General features: G+C 44.7%; 1 protein-coding gene across 13 annotated transcripts in view; it reads left to right on the plus strand.

The window, feature by feature from the left end:
• Positions 1-19,755, plus strand: part of ZCWPW2 (zinc finger CW-type and PWWP domain containing 2) — a 119,492-nt gene that overhangs the window by 36,778 nt on the left and 62,959 nt on the right. For all 13 annotated transcript variants that reach the window (XR_005594977.1, XM_039527102.1, XM_039527105.1 and 10 more), the window contains one exon: positions 4,561-4,675. Coding sequence is in view for 12 of the 13 variants with exons in the window: in XM_039527102.1 (XP_039383036.1) it covers positions 4,561-4,675 (115 nt within the window). In the remaining variant the exon portion in view is untranslated. The remainder of the gene's footprint in view (positions 1-4,560; positions 4,676-19,755) is intronic.

Genomic DNA, 19,755 nt, shown 5'->3' on the forward strand with positions numbered 1-19,755 from the left:
GAGCCTCTTATGTACCTCTCTAGCACCCCCAGGAGCCAGGACTAATTTAACACCAGCTTCTCAAGGAGCTTCCTGTTTCCTGCTACTTCCCTGAACCCACTTGAGGAGAACAGGCAGTCAACTGAAGTAGTAGGAGACAGTTAGGCCCTTAAGACATTGATATCTTCCCTCACTCAGGCCCTGCTACCAGCCTGCTTATTTGTCCCCTTCAATTGAGTGTTGAGACCAACTATAGCTGGCACAGAACAGCAGTCATCAGTGAAAGAAGAAAATGCCCCTCTGGGGCAGCATTCAGGAGAGAAAAAAAAACAAGAAAGAAAGCAAAGGAAGCTTTTCTTTCTAAGCAGGAAGGAGGTCTCCTGAGATACATAGACACAAATGTTCATGGTGAGCCTTCTGGCCCTAGTGAGGATGTGAGTGGTGACGAGATGCCTGATCTTACAGTTAGTCAGAGTGCAGGTGACCTGGCAACTACTGCAGCATTCATATCTCCATCTCAAAAGGATGTAACCACGCACATTCCTGAAAAAAAGTGTAGATCAGAGAAGAGTGTGGTGGAGGTGCAAGAAACAGCTGCTGCTGAGTTTAGTTCCTTAAGTCTAGATGATCCAGGACTGTGGACCCACTTGAGCAGTAGCCTGAGGGACTTACTTGTACTGCATGGGCAATAGCAAGTGAAAAACTTCATGTTCCCCAAAGACAATGAAAATAGAAGTTTCCATCCAACACATTAATGGTGTGAAATCCCCAATGGTGTCAAAGTGGAGAGGCCATGGCTTATGTACTCAAAAACACAGAATGCTACATACTGTTTTTGTTGCAAACTCTTCCAATCTAATGTTCCAGACACATTGGGTTCTGCAGGAACAAAGGACTGGAAAAATCTGGCTAGAAATCTGGCATGCCATGAGAAGGCAGCAAATCACCAGAGAGCATTCCATAGGTGGAAAGAGCTTGGGATGAGACTAAGGTTAAAGGCCACCATAGATGATCAGCATCAGGAGAAGATTGCATCAGAGTCTCTTTACTGGCAAAACATTCTGAAAAGGCTCATTGCCATTGTGAGAATGCTTGCTACCCAAAACCTAGCACTGTGTGGCACTTCAGATCAGCAGTATGTCCCAAACAATGGAAACTTCCGTAAAATTGTGGAGCTGATGGCTGAGTTAGATGTTCCTGGAATACAGCATCTAAGAAGAGTCACGACCCAAGAAATGTACACACACCACTACCTTGGAAAAACAATTCAAAATGAGATCATACAGTTACTGGCAACAAAGTCAAACAGAAGATTGTGTCAGATCTGAAGTCAGCAAGATATTACTCTGTTATTCTGGACTGCACACCTGAAATCAGCCATACGGAACAAATGACTTTAATGGTGCGTTTTGTAACAACAACCAAATCTAGTGAAAATGTCCCTGCAACGGTGACTATCAGAGAGCATTTTCTAGAATTTATTGACATTGATGATACTACAGGAGCTGGTATGACAAATGTGCTTCTTCAAAAGCTGGAAGATATGGGAATTGTGGTAGCTGACATGGGAGATCAGGGCTATGATAATGGTGCCAACATGAGAGGAAAGAACAGAGGAGTGCAGACACAGATCCGAGAGTTAAACCCTCAAGCTTTTTTTGTCCTATACAGTTCTCATTCATTGAACTTGGTGGTCAGTGGTGCAGCATCAGTTTCTAGTGAGGCTGCTAAATTTTTTAATGTAATTGAAAGCATTTATGTATTTTTCTCTGCATCAACTCATCAATGGCAAATTTTGAAGCAACATCTGGGAACATCCTCTCTCTGACACTGAAACTACTGAGTGCCACACAATGGGAAAGTTGAGTGGAGGTGATAAAGCCTATCAAACACCAAATTGGGAAGATAGATGATGCCATAGTGGACATTATGGAGGATAATGCTATGACAGGAACTGTTCATGGGAGAACAGTGGCAGAGGGAAATGGAATCACCAGAAACATACATCACTTCAAATTTCTGTGTGGCTTAAGTGTTGTGGCATGACATACTGTTTGAAATATATGTAAGCAAGAGACTCCAAAGTGTTGACCTTGATATACTTGGAGCAATGGAACAACTGGACAAAGCAAAGTCATACCTACAGTCTTACCGGTCAGATGAGGGATTTCAAAATGTTCTGAACAGTGCACAGTATTTCAAAAAAGAAAACTAAGAATGGCTAAGGGAAGACTTGCAGGTGAGCAAGCTAACACAGTTCCAGTGCCACCACAGATGGTAAGAAGAAATCAAACGGGGGTCAGGTCAGCAGGGTCATATATTGAGTGCCTTGAGGGAGTCACACAGTGGTGTTGTAATCAGCATGTCAATAATCTCTGAACCCTCCACCTGCACCTGCTTGAGAGTCACCTATATTGGAATGCACATGACCAAGCACGCAAAAAAGAAAAAATGGTTACTAACCTTTCCGTAACTTGTTCTTTGAGATGTGTTGCTCTTGTCCATTCCAAGACCTTCCCTCCTATCCCTCTGTTGGAGTTGGCCGGCAAGAAGGAAATGAGGGAGCTGTGGTTTGGCAAGACCCTTTATACTGGTGCTATGACTGCGCGACTCCAAGGGGCACCAGAGCTGACCCGATGGATACTACTGAGGGAAAACTTTTTGGCGGCTGTACTCGGGGGAAGCACCTACACTGGAATGGGCATAAGTAATGTATCTCAAAGACAACAGTTACAGAAAGCTTAGTAACCATTTTTTCTCAGACCTCTCTTTTCAATCACTTCTGCATATTCCCATAAAGAAAATCTGTTAACATAAAGAGCCCAAAAATACTCAGTCAGGGAATCTCCAGTAAACAGCTTGGATGTTGGTAGAAGATAAGATGTTCATCGGCAGTATTCAATACTCTTTATCACAGAGAGCAAAAACCCTACAACTTCTGAATGTTCATGGATAAGATGCAGATTTAAATACTGGGCCCTAGCAACAAGATAAAACCATTTTCTTCAGGATGGATTTGCCGTGCTACTTAAAGAAAATGTTCCTTGTAAATGTGTTTCAGCCATATATGGATATATGCATTCTGGGACTGAGGATAGTACGCCAAGAATAAATTTCACTCTTACATCAAACATTTGCAATTGTTTTTTCTTCTAAAATATCAATTTCCTTTATAGTAATGAAATTTCAGCTGATCTGTCTCAGTGCATATTATGGAAGGGCTAAAGTGCTATTTTAAAATGTTCAGTGTGTTTCCATATATGCAGTATTGCAGCTTCTACTCATTCACAGCAAGTAAATTACTTGAGCAGTTGGGTGGAATCTGGTGCTTAATCTGTAGACTGTGCTGCCAACTCCTCTAGGAGCTGCCTTTAGTAGCCCTCTCAAAATGCTGTCATCTGTACTCTTCTTACTGTTTCATTCTCTGCATCCAGAATATAGGTAGGGTGACCAGATGACAAGAACAAAATATTGGGACACATGAGGGAGGGGCACCGCCGAAGTGCCAAAAAAAAAAAAGCCAGAGTGCAAAATATCAGGACAAATGGCATCTCAACCATACATTGGTCGGGATGTGGGACAAACAATGAAACAGTGGGACATCTGGTCACCCTAAATACAGGTGAGGATAGATCAAGGCTGCAAAGAACTGGAGGAAGATATCCAAGAAGCCTCAAGAGAGTCTTCAAGAGACCTACCTTCATCATGCTGTGTGGCATCCTTTTGGTGCCTCTACCACTTCACCTTCCCCCAGTGGCAGCACTCCTTCCATCATCACCACATCCTTCCACAAATGCATGTTCTCTCTTCTTCCTTTCTTCTGCTTACCCACACAATCACCACATCATCTCACTTTCTCCTCTCCAAATAACTAGCCCAGAGAGCACTTTCCATCTCCCAATACAAGTAGGCTACATTTGCAAAGTTTACACAAATCTTACAGACTGGAATAGTAGGTATTTCCTGGCCTAGTACTTTTTACAAGACTGCATTAATACTGTAGGTCAGGTAAAAGCAGCAAGGAGTCTTGTGGCACCTTATAGACTAACAGACTAGTCAGGTAGTTCTTTCAGATAAAAATTAAATATTATGTAGTCACATCTTGTTATAGATCAGGATAAACTTTCTATAGGAGTGCTTCATAAAGGGTTTATGAATGATATTGTAAGTATTCTGGTGAATTAAGATCATTTTGGGGTTTAATTCTGCAGTCCGTATAGACTTGAAATGTTGATTTCATTAAGTAGGAAGTTAAACACAATAAAGAGCTACAGAACTGGGCTCTCTGCAGCACTTTGGAATGCACGTTCTATGTTGAAAGGGGCCCAATTACAAAAAAAATACTAGAAAATTTCTATCCTTTGCACCCAGAGTAGTTTACAAGAAATAGATACAGGAGCATTTATCTTGAATTAGACCTCTCTGAGTTTATCCAAATGCTTTGCTGTCTAGAATTCTTTTTAGTCATTATTTAATATTTTTGAAGTACTATATTTTTGTTTGTTTTTTTGACTCATGCAAAGTGTAGAAAAATGGAGTAACGATAAGATATTTAGTAAAAGTTTCTCTTTATTTCCATAGCCAGAACAATGCAAGAGAAAAAAGAAATGGTATAGAAGTGCATTGGAAGAAGCAAACAAATTACTTATATTTTCTGCTCTGCAAAGACTTGAAATGTGCCAGCTATCAGAAAATGGTATAATGCATATTTTTCAGCACTGTTTATAAATAAAGTTATAGTCATATGCAGAGGGTTTTTTCCCAGTCATAATGTTGGAAGATTTTCTTTTTAAGAACATGCTATTATTACAATAGGGAAAAATGTAGTGTGTGTGTGTATTGTATAATATATGTCTCACTCCCAATGGATTTCCTTCACGGATGCCCTTGTATTGAAAGGAGATGTTGGTTCACAAATAATTTATAATTGAGTATTATTAAAATAAATTACTTTGCATGGCTAGTGAGAAAGTGATGTGCAATTACTCTTGTCTAAGATATTTTTTTTAATTGGTTGGTTTAAAAGGACCTTGTCATTCATAAGGCTAAGTTTATGACAAGCCTGAAATTTAAAAACTAGCCTGTTTTATCTAAGCATAAACCATAAAAGGCAAAAAAAGCACAAAAGGAAGTATATGGTTAATATTTTTTTTTCCAGGACCAGTCTGTAGTCTATAGCACTATACTCTATAGTTTGTGAAGAGATTGATAGCACAGTGAGTGCTAATCTGGCTAGGGAAACTGTGGAAATCATTTTAGCACCATTCTGAGGAAGACAATATTTTAAAATTATCTTTTTGGCTTGCTTTTGTCTTAGATAATTGAGCTAAACTTTTGTTAAAGTATAGTGTTAAATTACATGAAAACAACCATATGCTCTTTTCTTCTTTTGGAATATTGCAGACAAACACCTTCACAGTTAACATTTAAGTTAGCTTTAATATTTTTTATTGTTCTGTAAGCAGTAAAGTTCTGTTGACTTTCAGAGCTGGGGGAGTCAGCTATTTAGTGTTTTTTGTTCTTGTAATGTGGGTCAGTGTGCCTAGTGCTCTGGATGAGTGCTACTTTTTATTTTTCTATAAATCCAGAGAAATAACATTAACCATCACAATTAAACTAATTAGTACAATATTATTAATAAAAAGATAACATGCTAAGGATACATGTAGCTGATAGCTAAGAGTAGTGAGGCATGTTCATCAAAAATAGGAGTCTTGTAGCGGCATTTCCATATTGTGCATCCTGCATTATTTAATCCTCTAGGAGCTCATCAGACTTAAAATTATGATGTAAACACATGTTGTTTTACAAATTGACAGCATACTTTGAAGTTATCCAAATGTAGTTCTAAGCCCCAACCCATGCTAGACAGCTATGAGGAGATTTACCACCCCAGTGGGAACCTCAGGTAATATTGTTTTTCAGGTGTATACAGTGCCTCCTAGAGTGCAATTACTGCAGTACTGTTTGACAAGATGCTCACTCTGCCTGAACAGGACTAGCAGAGTGTATAAAACATTGGAGGACCTGGATTCTTCCCATCCACTCTGGGAAACTAGCACTATTAGCAGCATTTTGATCTTAGAACAGTCCTTGTATTCACCCTCAGACCGGGGACACTAGTAAATGAAGGATCCTTGTATTCTATCTTCATCCCCCTGTATACCTGCACAAAGCTAGGCACAGTCAAGCACTGTTCTAAACATTCTTTATATGTATTTGGTATTTGGCTTTTTTTACTCAAAATGCAGAATTTCAGTTTGTGTAATGTTAAATGCCACAGCATCTCTCCAGTCTGGCACTAACTCATTTACCCGAAAGTTAGCTGTAGTGCCATTTATTTTGTCATGGGAACTTTTCTTCCATTACTAAAATGTTAACATCTCAGAACCTCACAGGTAACACTTTAGCTGGGTTTTGCACAAACAGCCTTTTCCAAACACTCCCTGAGTATCTTTTCTCCTTTGGGACTCAACTTAGCCAAATTAAATCACTTTATGGGAAGGGAGAGCTTGTGTACCCTCTAGACCAGGAAAAGGTTCTGTAATACTAGTAAATTTTAAACTGCTCCTGTTTAAAAGCCAAATCTAAGCAATAGTGCTTAGTAAGTATATGAAGATAAAAGACGGTTACTCACCTTCTTATAACTGTTGTTCTTCAAGAGGTATTGTTCACATCCATTCCAATTAGGTGTGTGTGTGCACAGTGTGCATGGTCATCAGAAACTTTTTCCCTTAGTAGCTACCATCGGGTTAGCCTAGGAGCCCCCTGGAGTGGCTCCCTCATGGTGCTCTATATATGACCCTGCCAACTCAAGCCCCCTTCAGTTCCTTCTTACCGGCTACCCCGACAGAAGAGAAGGAGGGTGGGTATTGGAATGGACGTGAACAACACCTCCTGAAGAACAACAGTTACAAGGTGGTGAGTAATCATCTTTTCTTCTTCGAGTAATTGTTCATGTCGATTCCAATTAGGTGACTCCCAAGCTCTCCCACGGGGGTGGGATCGGAGTTAAGGAATCACTGACTGGAGCACCCGGAGTAGAGGGCGGGCCCGGGTTCCAGCCCAGGGACCCTAATGGTAGCAGTTGTTGGCAGCCAACCTTTCACTGCCAGAGTTGCTACATTTCCCTGGGCCACTTCCCCACAGCTCTCCTGCTTTTCCCTTCTTCACCCTTAGGGCTCCTTTAACGATGGTTTGAGGGTGTCTTCAGTAACCAGCCGCACTTCCTCTCCTCTGACTCCCTCGCTCCTCTGCCTGACTGGAGTGAGCCCTTTTTATAGTAACAGCAGGGCCTTAATTAGAGTCAGGTGGTCACATTAACTGAATGGCCTCACCTGACTCTTTACAGGTTAATTAGAGTCAGGTGTTCACATTAGCCTGGAGCAGCCCCTGCTCTGGTCAGTCAGGGAACAGAAAACTGTTAATCCAGTGGCCTGTATATCTTCCTTCAGCTATTCTGCTGTACCCAACTGGCCTGAGTCTATCACACTTGTCTTTGTGGAAGAGTGTGTGTGTGTGGGGGGGGGGGTTTGGGGGGCAGAGGTTAATGCTTTTAGCTCCGATACCCTCCTGGCCAATCTGATTGCAACTAGAAAGGCTACCTTCCACAAGAGATACAGAAGGGAACATATGGCGAGTGGTTTGAATGGGGGTCCCATAAGCCTAGCTAGGACCAGATTGAGGTCTCAAGTCGGTATCGATAGGCCTGACGGAGGATGTAAGTGTTCCAGGCCCTTAAGGAAATGGCCCACCATAGGATTGGCAAAGACTGAACGCCCCAACTCTCCGGGGTGGAAAGCTGAGATGGCTGAGAGGTGCACCTTGATAGATGATCCAGCCAGGCCTTGCCACTTCAGGTGTAGGAAGTAGTCTAGGATGAATGGTATAGATGCCTGGAGTGGAGATACTTGACTGAGATTACACCAGCACAAAAAATGTTTCCATTTGGCCAGGTAGGTGGCTCTGGTGGAAGGTTTCCTGCTACCAAGGAGCACCTCCCTCACCAATTCCGTGCACTGGAGCTCCCTTGCATTTAACCATGAAGCTTTCAGGCCGTGAGGTGCAGGGACTGGAGGTCTGGGTGAAGCAGGCAGCCATGGTCCTGCGTAATCAGATCAGGAAGGAGCGGCAGCGCAATGCAGGTGCTGACTGACAGCTCCAGAAGTGTAGTATACCAACATTGGCATGGCCACGCCAGAGCGAGCAGAATTATCTCTGATTTGTGTCTGCGGATCTTGAGGAGAACTTTGTGGATGAGTGGTATCGGAGGGAAGGCATACAGTAGGTGGTTCCTCCATTGCATCGTGAACACATCCAAGATTGATCGTGGGCTGTGTGCTTGGAAGGAGCCTTATGGCGAATAGGTCCACCTGGGGAAATCCCCACATCTAGAAGATGGAGTGGATGATGTCCATCCGGATAGACTACTCATGACTGCGGAACGATCTGCTGAGGTGGTTTGCGTGCTCCTGGAAGATAGGATGCCTCCAGGTGAATGGAGTGGGCTACACAAAACTCCCACAGGTGGAGAGCCTCCTGACAGAGAGGGGAGGAGCAGGCTCCGCCCTGCTTGTTTATGTAGAACACAGCGGTGGTGTTGTTGGTCAGCACCTCCATGCAGTGACCTTGCAATACTGTATGGAAGGGTTGGCAGTCTAGTCTTACCACTCTGAGTTCCTTTATGTTAATGTGGAGCAGGATCTCAGACTGCAACCACATGCCTTGAGTCTGTAAGTGTCCTAGGTGTGCCCCCCAACCGAGGTCTGACGCGTCCCTTATGAAGGTCATGGATGGTTGAGAGGTGTTGAATGGGACTCCTTCGCAGATCATGCGAGTGTCCAACCACCATCCTAGGGTGCCAAGGACTCATGGCGGTACTGTTACTACCAAGTCTAGACTGTCCCGACCCGGGTGATAAGCCTTAGCGAGCCATGCCTGGAATGGTCTGAGTCTCATCCTGGTGTGCTGTACCACATAGGTGCGTGCTGCCATGTGTCCCAAGAGGCTGAGGCATGTCCTCATGGTGATCGAGGGGTATTGTCTGAGTGTCTGAATGATGTGTGACAGTGTTTGTTTGGAATCTGGGTTGTGGCAGGGTGGCTTTTGCCTGAACCAAGTCCAGCACCACCCTAATGAATTCTGTTCATTGGGTGGGTGACAGAGTTGATTTGTCTACAATGAGGAGGAGACCCAACCTGTGGAAGGTCTCTCTGACTAACCGGACAGGAACATAAGAACAGCTGTACCGGGTCAGACCAAAGGTCCATCTAGCCCAGTATCTGTCTACTGACAGTGGCCAATGCCAGGTGCCCCAGAGGGAGTGAACCTAACAGGCAATGATCAAGTGATCTCTCTCCTGCCATCCATCTCCATCCTCTGACGAACAGAGGCTACGGACACCATTCTTTACCAATCCTGGCTAATAGCCATTTATGGACTTAACCACCATGAATTTATCCAGTTCTCTTTTAAACACTGTTATAGTCCTAGCCTTCACAACCTCCTCAGGTAAGGAGTTCCACAAGTTGACTGTGTGCTGCGTGAAGAAGAACTTCCTTTTATTTGTTTTAAACCTGCTGCCTATTAATTTCATTTGGTGACCCCAAGTTCTTGTATTATGGGAATAAGTAAATAACTTTTTTCCTTATCCACTTTCTCAACATCACTCAGTCTTATTCTCTATCCCCTTTTTAATGATTCCTAACATCCTGTTTGCTTTTTTGATTGCCTCTGCACACTGCGTTTACATCTTCAGAGAACTATCCACGATGACTCCAAGATCTTTTTCCTGACTCGTTGTAGCTAAATTAGCCCCCATCATATTGTATCTATAGTTGGGGTTATTTTTTCCAATGTGCATTACTTTACATTTATCCACATTAGATTTCATTTGCCATTTTGTTGCCCAATCACTTAGTTTTGTGAGATCTTTTTGAAGTTCTTCACAATCTGCTTTGGTCTTAAGTATCTTGAGTAGTTTAGTATCATCTGCAAACTTTGCCACCTTACTGTTTACCCCTTTCTCCAGATCATTTATGAATAAATTGAATAGGATTGGTCCTAGGACTGACCCTTGGGGAACACCGTTAGTTACCTCTCTCCATTCTGAGAATTTACCATTAATTCCTACCCTTTGTTCCCTGTCTTTTAACCAATTCTCAATCCATGAAAGGACCTTCCCTTTTATCCCATGACAGCTTAAGTTACGTAAGAGCCTTTGGTGAGGAACCTTGTCAAAGGCTTTCTGGAAATCTAAGTACACTATGTCCACTGGATCCCCCTTGTCCACATGTTTGTTGACCCCTTCAAAGAATTCTAATAGATTAGTAAGACACGATTTCCCTTTTCAGAAACCATGTTGACTATTGCTCAACAGTTTATGTTTTTCTCTGTGTCTGACAATTTTATTCTTAACTATTGTTTTGACTAATTTGCCCGGTACCGACATTAGACTTACCGGTCTGTAATTGCTGGGATCACCTCTAGAGCCATTTTTAAATATTGGCATTACATTAGCTAACTTCCAGTCATTGGGTACCGAAGCCGATTTAAAGGACAGGTTACAAACCTTAGTTAATAGTTCCGCAACTTCACATTTGAGTTCTTTCAGAACTCTTGGGTGAATGCCATCGGGTCCCGGTGACTTGTTAATGTTGAGTTTATCAATGAATTCCAAAACCTCCTCTAGTGACACTTCAATCTGTGACAGTTCCTCAGATTTGTCACCTACAAAAGCCAGCTCAGGTTTGGGAATCTCCCTAACATCCTCAGCCAAGAAGACTGAAGCAAAGAATCCATTTAGTTTCTCCGCAATGACTTTATCGTCTTTAAGCGCTCCTTTTGTATTTCGATCGTCAAGGGGCCCCACTGGTTGTTTAGCAGGCTTCCTGCTTCTGATGTACTTAAAAAACATTTTGTTATTATCTTTGGAGTTTTTGGCTAGCCGTTCTTCAAACTCCTCTTTGGTTTTTCTTATTACACTCTTGCACTTAATTTGGCAGTGTTTATGCTCCTATTTGCCTCACTAGGATTTGACTTCCACTTTTTAAAGGAAGTCTTTTTATCTCTCACTGCTTCTTTTACATGGTTGTTAAGCCACAGTGGCTCTTTTTTAGTTCTTTTACTGTTTTTCTTAATTTGGGGTATACACTGAAGTTGGGGTATACATTGAAGGGGACTCCACCTGCTCCCTGGAGCGCCCTTGCAGGAGCCAATCATCTAAGTAGGGGTACACCTGCACTTGTCTCTTTCAGAGAAAGGCTGTGATGACTGACGTATACTTGGTGAAAACCCGGGGGGCTGTTGATAATCTGAATGGGGGCACTGTGAACTGATGATGTCTGTGGTTGACAATGAACCTCAGGAAGTGTCTGTGGGATGGCCAGATGGCTATGTGGAAGTATGTGACTTTCATTTCAAGGGCAGCGTACCAGTCCCGCGGATCCAGAGAAGGGATAATTGTGCTCAGGGAGACCATGCAGAACTTTAACTTTACCTTGAACTGACTGAGTCTTCGCAGGTCTAAGATGGGTCTGAGACCCCCCCCCCCCTTGCCTTGGAGATTAGGAAATAACAGGAGTAGAATCACTTGCCCCTTAGCTCCTGAGGCACCTCCTCCACCGCTCCCATGGCAAGGAGCGCCTCCACCTCCTGGATAAGGAGTTGATCATGAGGGGGTCCCTGAAGAGGGGTGAGGGGGGAGGAGCAGAATTGGAGAGAATATCCCACTTCTACTGTGCGAAGAACCCAGCTGTCCGATGTTATATGGGACCATGCATGGTAGAAGTGGGAGAGACGGTTCAAAAAACGTGGGGAAGGATCCGTAGTGGTGGCTGGTACGCCATCCTCAGGCGTCCCTTCAAAACCCTTGCTTGGTCCCGATGATGGCTTGGTTGGGCCCTGCCCTCGGCCTGAGGGAGGGTTGGAAGGCCTACGTCATGAATTCCTGCCCCTCCGGTGATAAGTATCCTGCCTAGGGCTGGGTTGGTATTGCCCCTGCTGTTGCACTGGCTGAGGCTTGAAGGGCTTTCTCTGGGTGAGGCAGGTGTGTGCATCCCCAGAGATTTCATGGTTGCCCTGGAGTCCTTAAGGCTGTGAAGGCAGCCAGAAAACAGCCCTGCACCCTCAAAGGGAAGGTGCTTCAGGGTCTGCTGAACATCCGGGGGAAGCCCAGATGCTTGGAGCCAAGCTGTTCTCCTCATGACCATCCCCGAGGCAATGGTATGTATCGCAGAGTCAGCCAAGTTGAGTGGGGCCTGCAGGGATGTTCTGGCAACTGCCTTCCCCTCCTCAACTAGAGATGAGAACTCAGTCTTTGAGTCAGTGGGAAATAACTCCTTATATTTTGATATGGAGTCCCATGAGTTAAAATTATATCTACTGAGGATAGCTTGCTGGTTAGCTATCCTCAGCTGTAGACCCCCTGTGGCATAAATTTTCCTGCCAAAGAGGTCCATCCGTTTGGCCTCTTTGGCCTTAGGAGCTGGTACTTGTTGACCCTGATGCTCCTTCTCATTCACTGCAGAGACCACCAGGGAGCAAGGGTGGGAGAACAAAAATTCATAGCCCTTAGAGGGAACAAAGTATTTTCTTTCCACACCCCTGGTGGTCGGTGGAATGGAGGCTGGAGTCTTCCACAAAGCACTATAATTGTTGCCAATAGTCTTAATAACTGGTAACGCCACTCTGGAAGGGGCCTCCGGCATAAGAATGTCCACCACCAGGTCCTCTGGCTCAATGATTTCCTCCATCTGTAGGCCCATATTACAGGCAATTTGGCAGAATATGTCCTGGGAGCCCCTGTGGTTGATAGGCAGAGGACCTGAAGTTGAGGCCCCTGCCACTTCCTCATTAGTCAAAGACAAAGAAGAGGCCAGTGGAGACACAGGGTCATCAGGGCCCATCACATGCTCAGATTGGTCCTAGGATGCGTTGGTGCCAAGTGGCTCAGCGTGGGCTGACGGGACCCTGGATGAGGGTGGATCTGGGTCTGGTTCCAATGTGCCCTCTGTAGTATGCGGGGGTAGTCTGGAAAGAGCCACCTCTGTGGTACAAGGGGCGGTTCTGTCCACTGGTGACTGTGCCCGGTGATGCCCCGATATAATGGACCTAGAAACCCTGGAAGGGGTACCCTGGGGCTGATGGTAAGCCCAGGGGGTCCAGAAGGGCCATTGTGCAGCAGGTGGCCATTGAGGTTGCCAGGACGAAGAAGCGTATCTCCCACACTTGTCTGACCTGTACCTACTATGCTGTGAGTAGTAGGAGCTGTCCTCAGAGTCCGAGGATCCTGAGGGCAATGACCACGGCAGTGCTGAGGATCCCTGTGCCAGTGTTCGGTGCTGCGAGGAGGAAGTCAGAGATTGGTGCCGCAACAACTGTATAGACGAATGGTGTTGGCTTTCCTGAGACTGAAACCAGTGCTGCAAGTCCGGTGCTGGGGAGTGGCTCCTATGTTCCGGGGCCATATCATGGTGTCGGACAATAGAGGGTGATTGTGACTGGTGTCAATTCCCCGGTGCTGGAGATTCCAAGCAACACGCTCCCTGGGTCTTGCTGTCATGTGCTGTGGCCAGTGTCGGGGGTGAAGAAGACCGGGAATGGTTCCATGAATGGTATCGGTCTGGAGAGGAAGATGGCCTCATCAGTGCCGGTTTGCCTCTAGATGGCTCCCAGGTAGTGGTGCCAGGGGCTTGTCTCTAACAGCAGGGGGCTGAGAGAGAGTATTTTCTACCAGGTCCCTTGCAACCTAGAAAGTATCTGGGGTGGAGGGAGCTTCCTACTCCTCCATCAATTCAAGCCCTGCCAGAGAGTCACTGGGTGCTGGACTCAATGGTACTCTGGGTCGCCGGAGCTGACCGCATGGGGTCTTGCTGTTTGGAAGTTACGTCCTTCCTCTGGGGCAGCAAGGTCTCCCCGATGGTCTCGCTCTCTGAGGAGAGCTCCCTCTGTCGGCCTTCTTGTGGCAGTTAAGGGACACTGGAGATGTTGACCAGTCCCGGGGCGCCATACTGTGCTGCGGTGCCAGGGATCTTCAGTACCAAGGATCTCTAGCACCAGAGTCCTTCCTCGGTACCGGTTTGTGAACCGACACTGGGGTGCTGCACACCGAGCTCGAGCCCGGACTTGACGGTCGGGTGCCTCAGGATGGAGTGTGGCTTCCATCAGTAGTTGTTTCAAACAGAAGTCACGTTCCTTCCTGTCCTAGGCTTCAAAGACTTGCAGATATTGCAACATGCAGACTGGTGTGCTTCCCCGAGACACCTCAAGCACGAGTCGTGAAGGTCACTGTTTGGCATAGTCTTCTTGAATAGACTGTAAGATTTAAATCCTTGGGCTTGAGGCATGCACCAGAGCCCAAGGCAGGGTAAGGGGAATGATCTACTCACCGACTATACTACTAACAAGAAAATAAAGAAATATTTCAAAAAAGAAAACTAAGAATGGCTAATGGAAGACTTGCAGGTGAGCAAGCTAACACAGTTCCAGTGCCACCACAGATGGTAAGAAGAAACCAAACGGGGGTCAGGTCAGCAGGGTCATATATTGAGTGCCTTGAGGGAGCCACTCCACGGGGCTCCTTGGCTGACCCGATGGGAGCTGCTAAGGGAAAAAGTTTGAGGACCAGGCACGTGGTGCGCACACACCTAATTGGAATTGATGTGAACAATCACTCAAAGAAAAACTATTGGTGCTTTGTAAAACTCTAGTGGAAAGAGACTGGAGGCTCAGTGCCATAATAACGTTGCCCCATTGAGAATAAGTTTTGACATAACAAGCATTAGGCTTGCCATAATTTGTGTTTTAGACCCATATCTTTCCTGGACCAGTGGGACAAAGACTTCTAATAGAGACTGTCAATGATCCTTCTAAGGACGGTAGAATGAAGAAAGCTCTGAAGCAGGATTTTCCAATCTTTCAGATTTTTCCATATGAACATTTTGCAACTATATGCTGTTGACTTGGCAAGGACTGCCAGGGACATTACAAGATAAACTGAGAGTCCTCTCCTGTGAGAGAGTCCTGCAACTGGTTTTCTCTAGCTAGTTACACAGTAGATTTTGACTGTCTCTGAAGAAGGAATACATAGTTTTTGTTGCAGAAGTCTTAAAATTCTCATTCCATTTTCAGCCTCCTATCTCTGTGGGCTTGTCTACACAGACATTTAGTTCACAGCAAGTGGGGATGTAAATCTACCATACACTAACCTGCTGCACATATAGGTGTCCATGTGGACCCTGCTACTGTGCTCTATAATCTAGTCCTAACCTAGACTAGATTAAGCAGGACTAGATTAAAGCACTAGGGAATTTTTAGTGTGCAGCAGCAGTGTCTACACGTCCATCAATGATGGACCCATTGCACATACACTATGCAAGAGCTGTGCATGCTGCTCCTTTTAAAAAAGGACCCAATTATCCAGAGAGTTTTATCTAAAGCTCTTACTCCTTGAGAGATCCATGAAGGCTTCTTAAGTCCCAAAGGTGAGAAGACTGCTTGAACAGACACTATCATCTCTGAGTGCTGCAGAAAGCTGATGGTCCATGCTGGGTTCCAGAGCCCATTTGTCACTGAGGAAGTCCCACTTCTCCACCATGAAGAAGAGCGAATCCCAGCTCTCTGTTGAATGCTTTTCTGATCTCAAGATCACTTGGTGTCACATATGGGGTATAGGCAGTGCAAGCTAGTGGTCGGCACAGGAGACAGAACAGAACTGAAGTTGTGGTCAGGAGACAAGCCAGAGGTTGGAGCCAGTAGGTTCAGAAGAAGGTAGAGGCTAGGGCTGGAGTGGGAACAGGCACAGTCTTGAAGCAAGGACCAGTACAGGAAGCGGATCTGGCACAGCTGCAGGTGTAGAACTCATTGAGCAGATGCTGTGTTGTTGTTGCTACAAGGCTTAAATGATGATCTGCTGGCTCTTCTGTCCAATCAGGGAGCACAGTCACTTAGTGAAGATTTATGGGGCCCAGCTGATCTCACTGGGTTGCCAGGCAACTGCGACCAAAATCAGCTTAGTTCCTGCTACGAGGGCTTATGTATGCTTACCCTGCAATTTCCTTGATAAAGAGAATCCTCAGGAAGATTATGCAGGACAGAGTCCTAATAATGATAGCCATGGCATGGCCCAGACAATTCTGGTATTCTGACCTCATGAACCTGTTAACACAGCCCTCAATCACACTTCCAATACACACAGATGTGATCACTCAGTCGAAGGGACTAGTCCTGCATCCAGACCAGACGTGGATGTTGAGACTCATGGTCTGGATGCTGTTGTATCTTACTCATGAGCAGACTGAGTTTCAAGATAATTCCTGTTTCTTCATAAAGAGTTTATGTACAGAGATGAGGTAACAAAACTCTACTGTTCTGTGTAGGTGCAGACTTCATCTGCCCTATCCTGGGCTCCTTTGTTTCTGCTCTAGCAGAAGGTGTGTTCCAGGAAACCAAAGACTGCATCTAGAGTGTACAGGAAGTGGGGCATCGCCGCAGTTCCTGGAGGACTTACTCTATAGCACATTTTCTCTTTTAAAAAATTTCCCAACAGAACTAAAACATTAAACTATCAAACTATTACAAATACAAGAAGTGACAACTCTTCTGGTTGCTTAAATATAGCACTAATATTTCTCAATCAGTCTCTTAGGGCATTTCAGCAATCTCCCTGATCTGTATTGCAAACCTTTAGGCAAATCCTTGTCTGTAACAGACTGTTTAGGTTTATGGTAAATAACAGAATCAGTTGTATGTTTTCAACTTGTATGTTTGCTCTCACTTCATTTGTTTTGGTCAAGTTGTTGAGTGTCTTGAGCAGATGTTTACGATTCTTTTGTAAGGTTTTTTGTTTTCATCTGTGATCACTGATTATGATGATCAGTGCAGCACTGACTGGTCAGTGCCCATGATAAGTTCTCAATGAGTCTTTGTATTTAAATTGTGGAAGAGGTCTTGCTCCTTTCATTGTAATATTTTGTCTGATTGTACTTTCCCAGTCTTTTCTTTACTATCAGGGACTCCTTATTTATCTATTGTTTTTGCCCCATATCTAGTCATTGAGTATTTATATGTCTGTAGAGGAGTTCAGAAGGTGACTTCCCACATTGCAGCGGTGTTGCTCTATATTTGAATAGTGCTAAATATGGATCTTCTCTTCCATCCATTGCCTTTTTGAGCATGTTCTTTACTATACATACTTCATGTTCAGCTAATCCATTGGCTTGGGGAATGGGCTCTAGATGTCATACATTTTAGCAAAATCCAAGCAGTCCCTATTCTTGAACTGTGGGCCATTGTCAGTTATTACTAGTTTTTGAATTCCATGATATACAAATACGGATTTAATGTGCCTGACAACTGTTGATGCTGTGGTATCTTCAAGTGTGATGACTAGTGGAAACTGGTATAATAGTCCATTACAGCCAGGTGATTGTGTCCTTCCTAAGCTGAACATGTCAGTTCCAACTTTTTCCCAAGGAATTGTGAATTGTTTGTGTGATATCATTGGTTCTTTCTGCTGGGAATTGCAGTACTTCTGACATGATCCACACGTGCTCACCATTTCTTCAATGTCACTATTCATCTGTGGCCAGAATACAAATTCTCTAGCTCTTCTTTTTGATTTAGTCATTCCCAGGTGCCCTTCATGTATTCATTCCAATATTTTCCTTCTCATCACTGTGGGAACCACAATCTGTGTTCCTTTCAAGAACACGCCTGAAATAGGTAAACGTTCATTTTTATAATGAACATGCAAGCGGGATTTTTTTCCCTCCTTATCACTTTTATCACCACGTGCAGCATTTCATCTTTAGCTGTTTCTATCTCCAGTTCATCCCACATGCCTGGAGATACAGCACATGGCATTTTTTATCATGTTCACATGTATGTTTCCTGCTTGTTCCAGATCATCAGGCTGTGATTTGTCAGGTAGAGCATGTGCTCTTGACAGTATGCCTGCCATTACTAAGTGGTATCCATGTTGGAACTCCAGAACCATATAATATTTCTGTATTTTCAGAAGTAGTCATTGTATCCTTGATGGTGCTTCTCCACATCCTTTTTTGTGTATTGCAATCAGTGATTGTGATCAGCTTCTGTGATCACCAGAGAGAAAGTCATGGAATCTTGTACATCCATACACCAGACCTAGTGTATCTTTTTCAAATTGTGCATAAATCTGCTCTGTGGCTGTCATAGCCCTAGATGCATTTGAGACTGGCAACCAATCCATTCCATGACACTGTAATAGTACTGTTCCCAGCCCTCCTTTCAAAGCGTTTGTGGAGAGAGTGATGTCTTTTAATGGGTCAAAAAATTGCACACTGGAGCTAATAGAACGTGCTTTAAATCACTGAATTTTATTCCATGCTCTGGCATCCATGCCCATTTGGTGACCTTGTGGAAGAGGTGTCTTAAGTGAGTTGTGCAAGCTCACTATTTAAGTCTGAACTTGCTGACATAGTTCAACATGCCTAGCAGCTTTTGAATTCCCTTTTTATTTTCAGGTATCTGCATGATCAGTCTTGCTTGACTCTTTAATTCATCAGGCAAGATTCCCTTGGAGGTCAGTCTCTCTCCCAAGTATGTTATTTCCTTTGTTTGAAATTGACATTTGGACTTACTCAGTTTAAGATTATTAGTGCTTGCAATTTCCAGTACTCTTCTCAATGTTCAATGGCTGTGCTGCCCCAAATTACTATGTCATCATTATTATGTCATGCATCTGATGAAGTGGGTTTTAGCCCATGAAAGCTTATGCCCAAATAAATTTGTTAGTCTCTAAGGCCTGGTCCACACTAGGACTTTAATTCGAATTTAGCAGTGTTAATTCGAATTAACCGTGCACCCGTCCACACCACGAAGCTATTTAATTCGACATAGAGGGCTCTTTAGTTCGACTTCTGTACTCCTCCCCGACGAGGGGAGTAGCGCTAAATTCGACATGGCCATGTCGAATTAGGCTAGGTGTGGATGGAAATCTACCTTAGTAGCTCCGGGAGCTATCCCACACTGCACCACTCTGTTGACGCTCTGGACAGCAGTCCGAGCTTGGATGTTCTGACCAGCCACACAGGAAATGCCCCGGGAAAATTTGACATGCTCCGGCACCTTGTGGATGTTCTGCAGGACTGCAGGCAGGAGGACAGAGCCCCCCTGCAGTGTATCTGCAACTGCCCTCCCCCGCCACAAAATCCCATACCCCCCTCACCCAAAATAACCAGAAGGAGGGGCGCCAGGGGCCGTGAAAACTGTCACTGCACCCCAGCAGAGTGCTCAAGTACCCAAAAGCTCCCATTCCCTAAATTTTGAGAAGTCCTTCCCTTCCTGACTCACCCAAGCCCCAATCCCAGTTTCATCCCCTAACTGTCTAGTTAATTATTAAAAATACTTCGCTGTTAATTACTGTTTCCGTCATGTTTTTTTACAGAAGACTGTGTTTGAAGGGGGGTGGGGGTGGGGAAGGGGGTTGGTAATTGCATAGGACAGTCACCTTTACCAGGGTACAGACACGGGGGCAGGATCAGCAGCAGGTCACACACACAGTGCAGTCAGTAGGCACCCTGGTCGGTATGGGAGGTGGTTTCCAGGTTCTGTGTGGGTGGGGGGGACGTGACTTTGTAGCGGGGGAGGGCGGTTACAGATCTTATGCAGCGATCCTTGTCCTGGACTGCAGAGTCACGCAGTAGAGGAATCTGTATCCGTCCTCCTCTGCCACAAGGTCACATAGCCCCCGCACACAGAATCCCAAAAAGGAGGGATGGCAGGCTCCGTTGAAAC

Source organism: Mauremys reevesii, linkage group 2, assembly GCF_016161935.1.
Source record: "Mauremys reevesii isolate NIE-2019 linkage group 2, ASM1616193v1, whole genome shotgun sequence".
In the NCBI taxonomy this organism is placed as follows: Eukaryota; Metazoa; Chordata; order Testudines; family Geoemydidae; genus Mauremys; species Mauremys reevesii.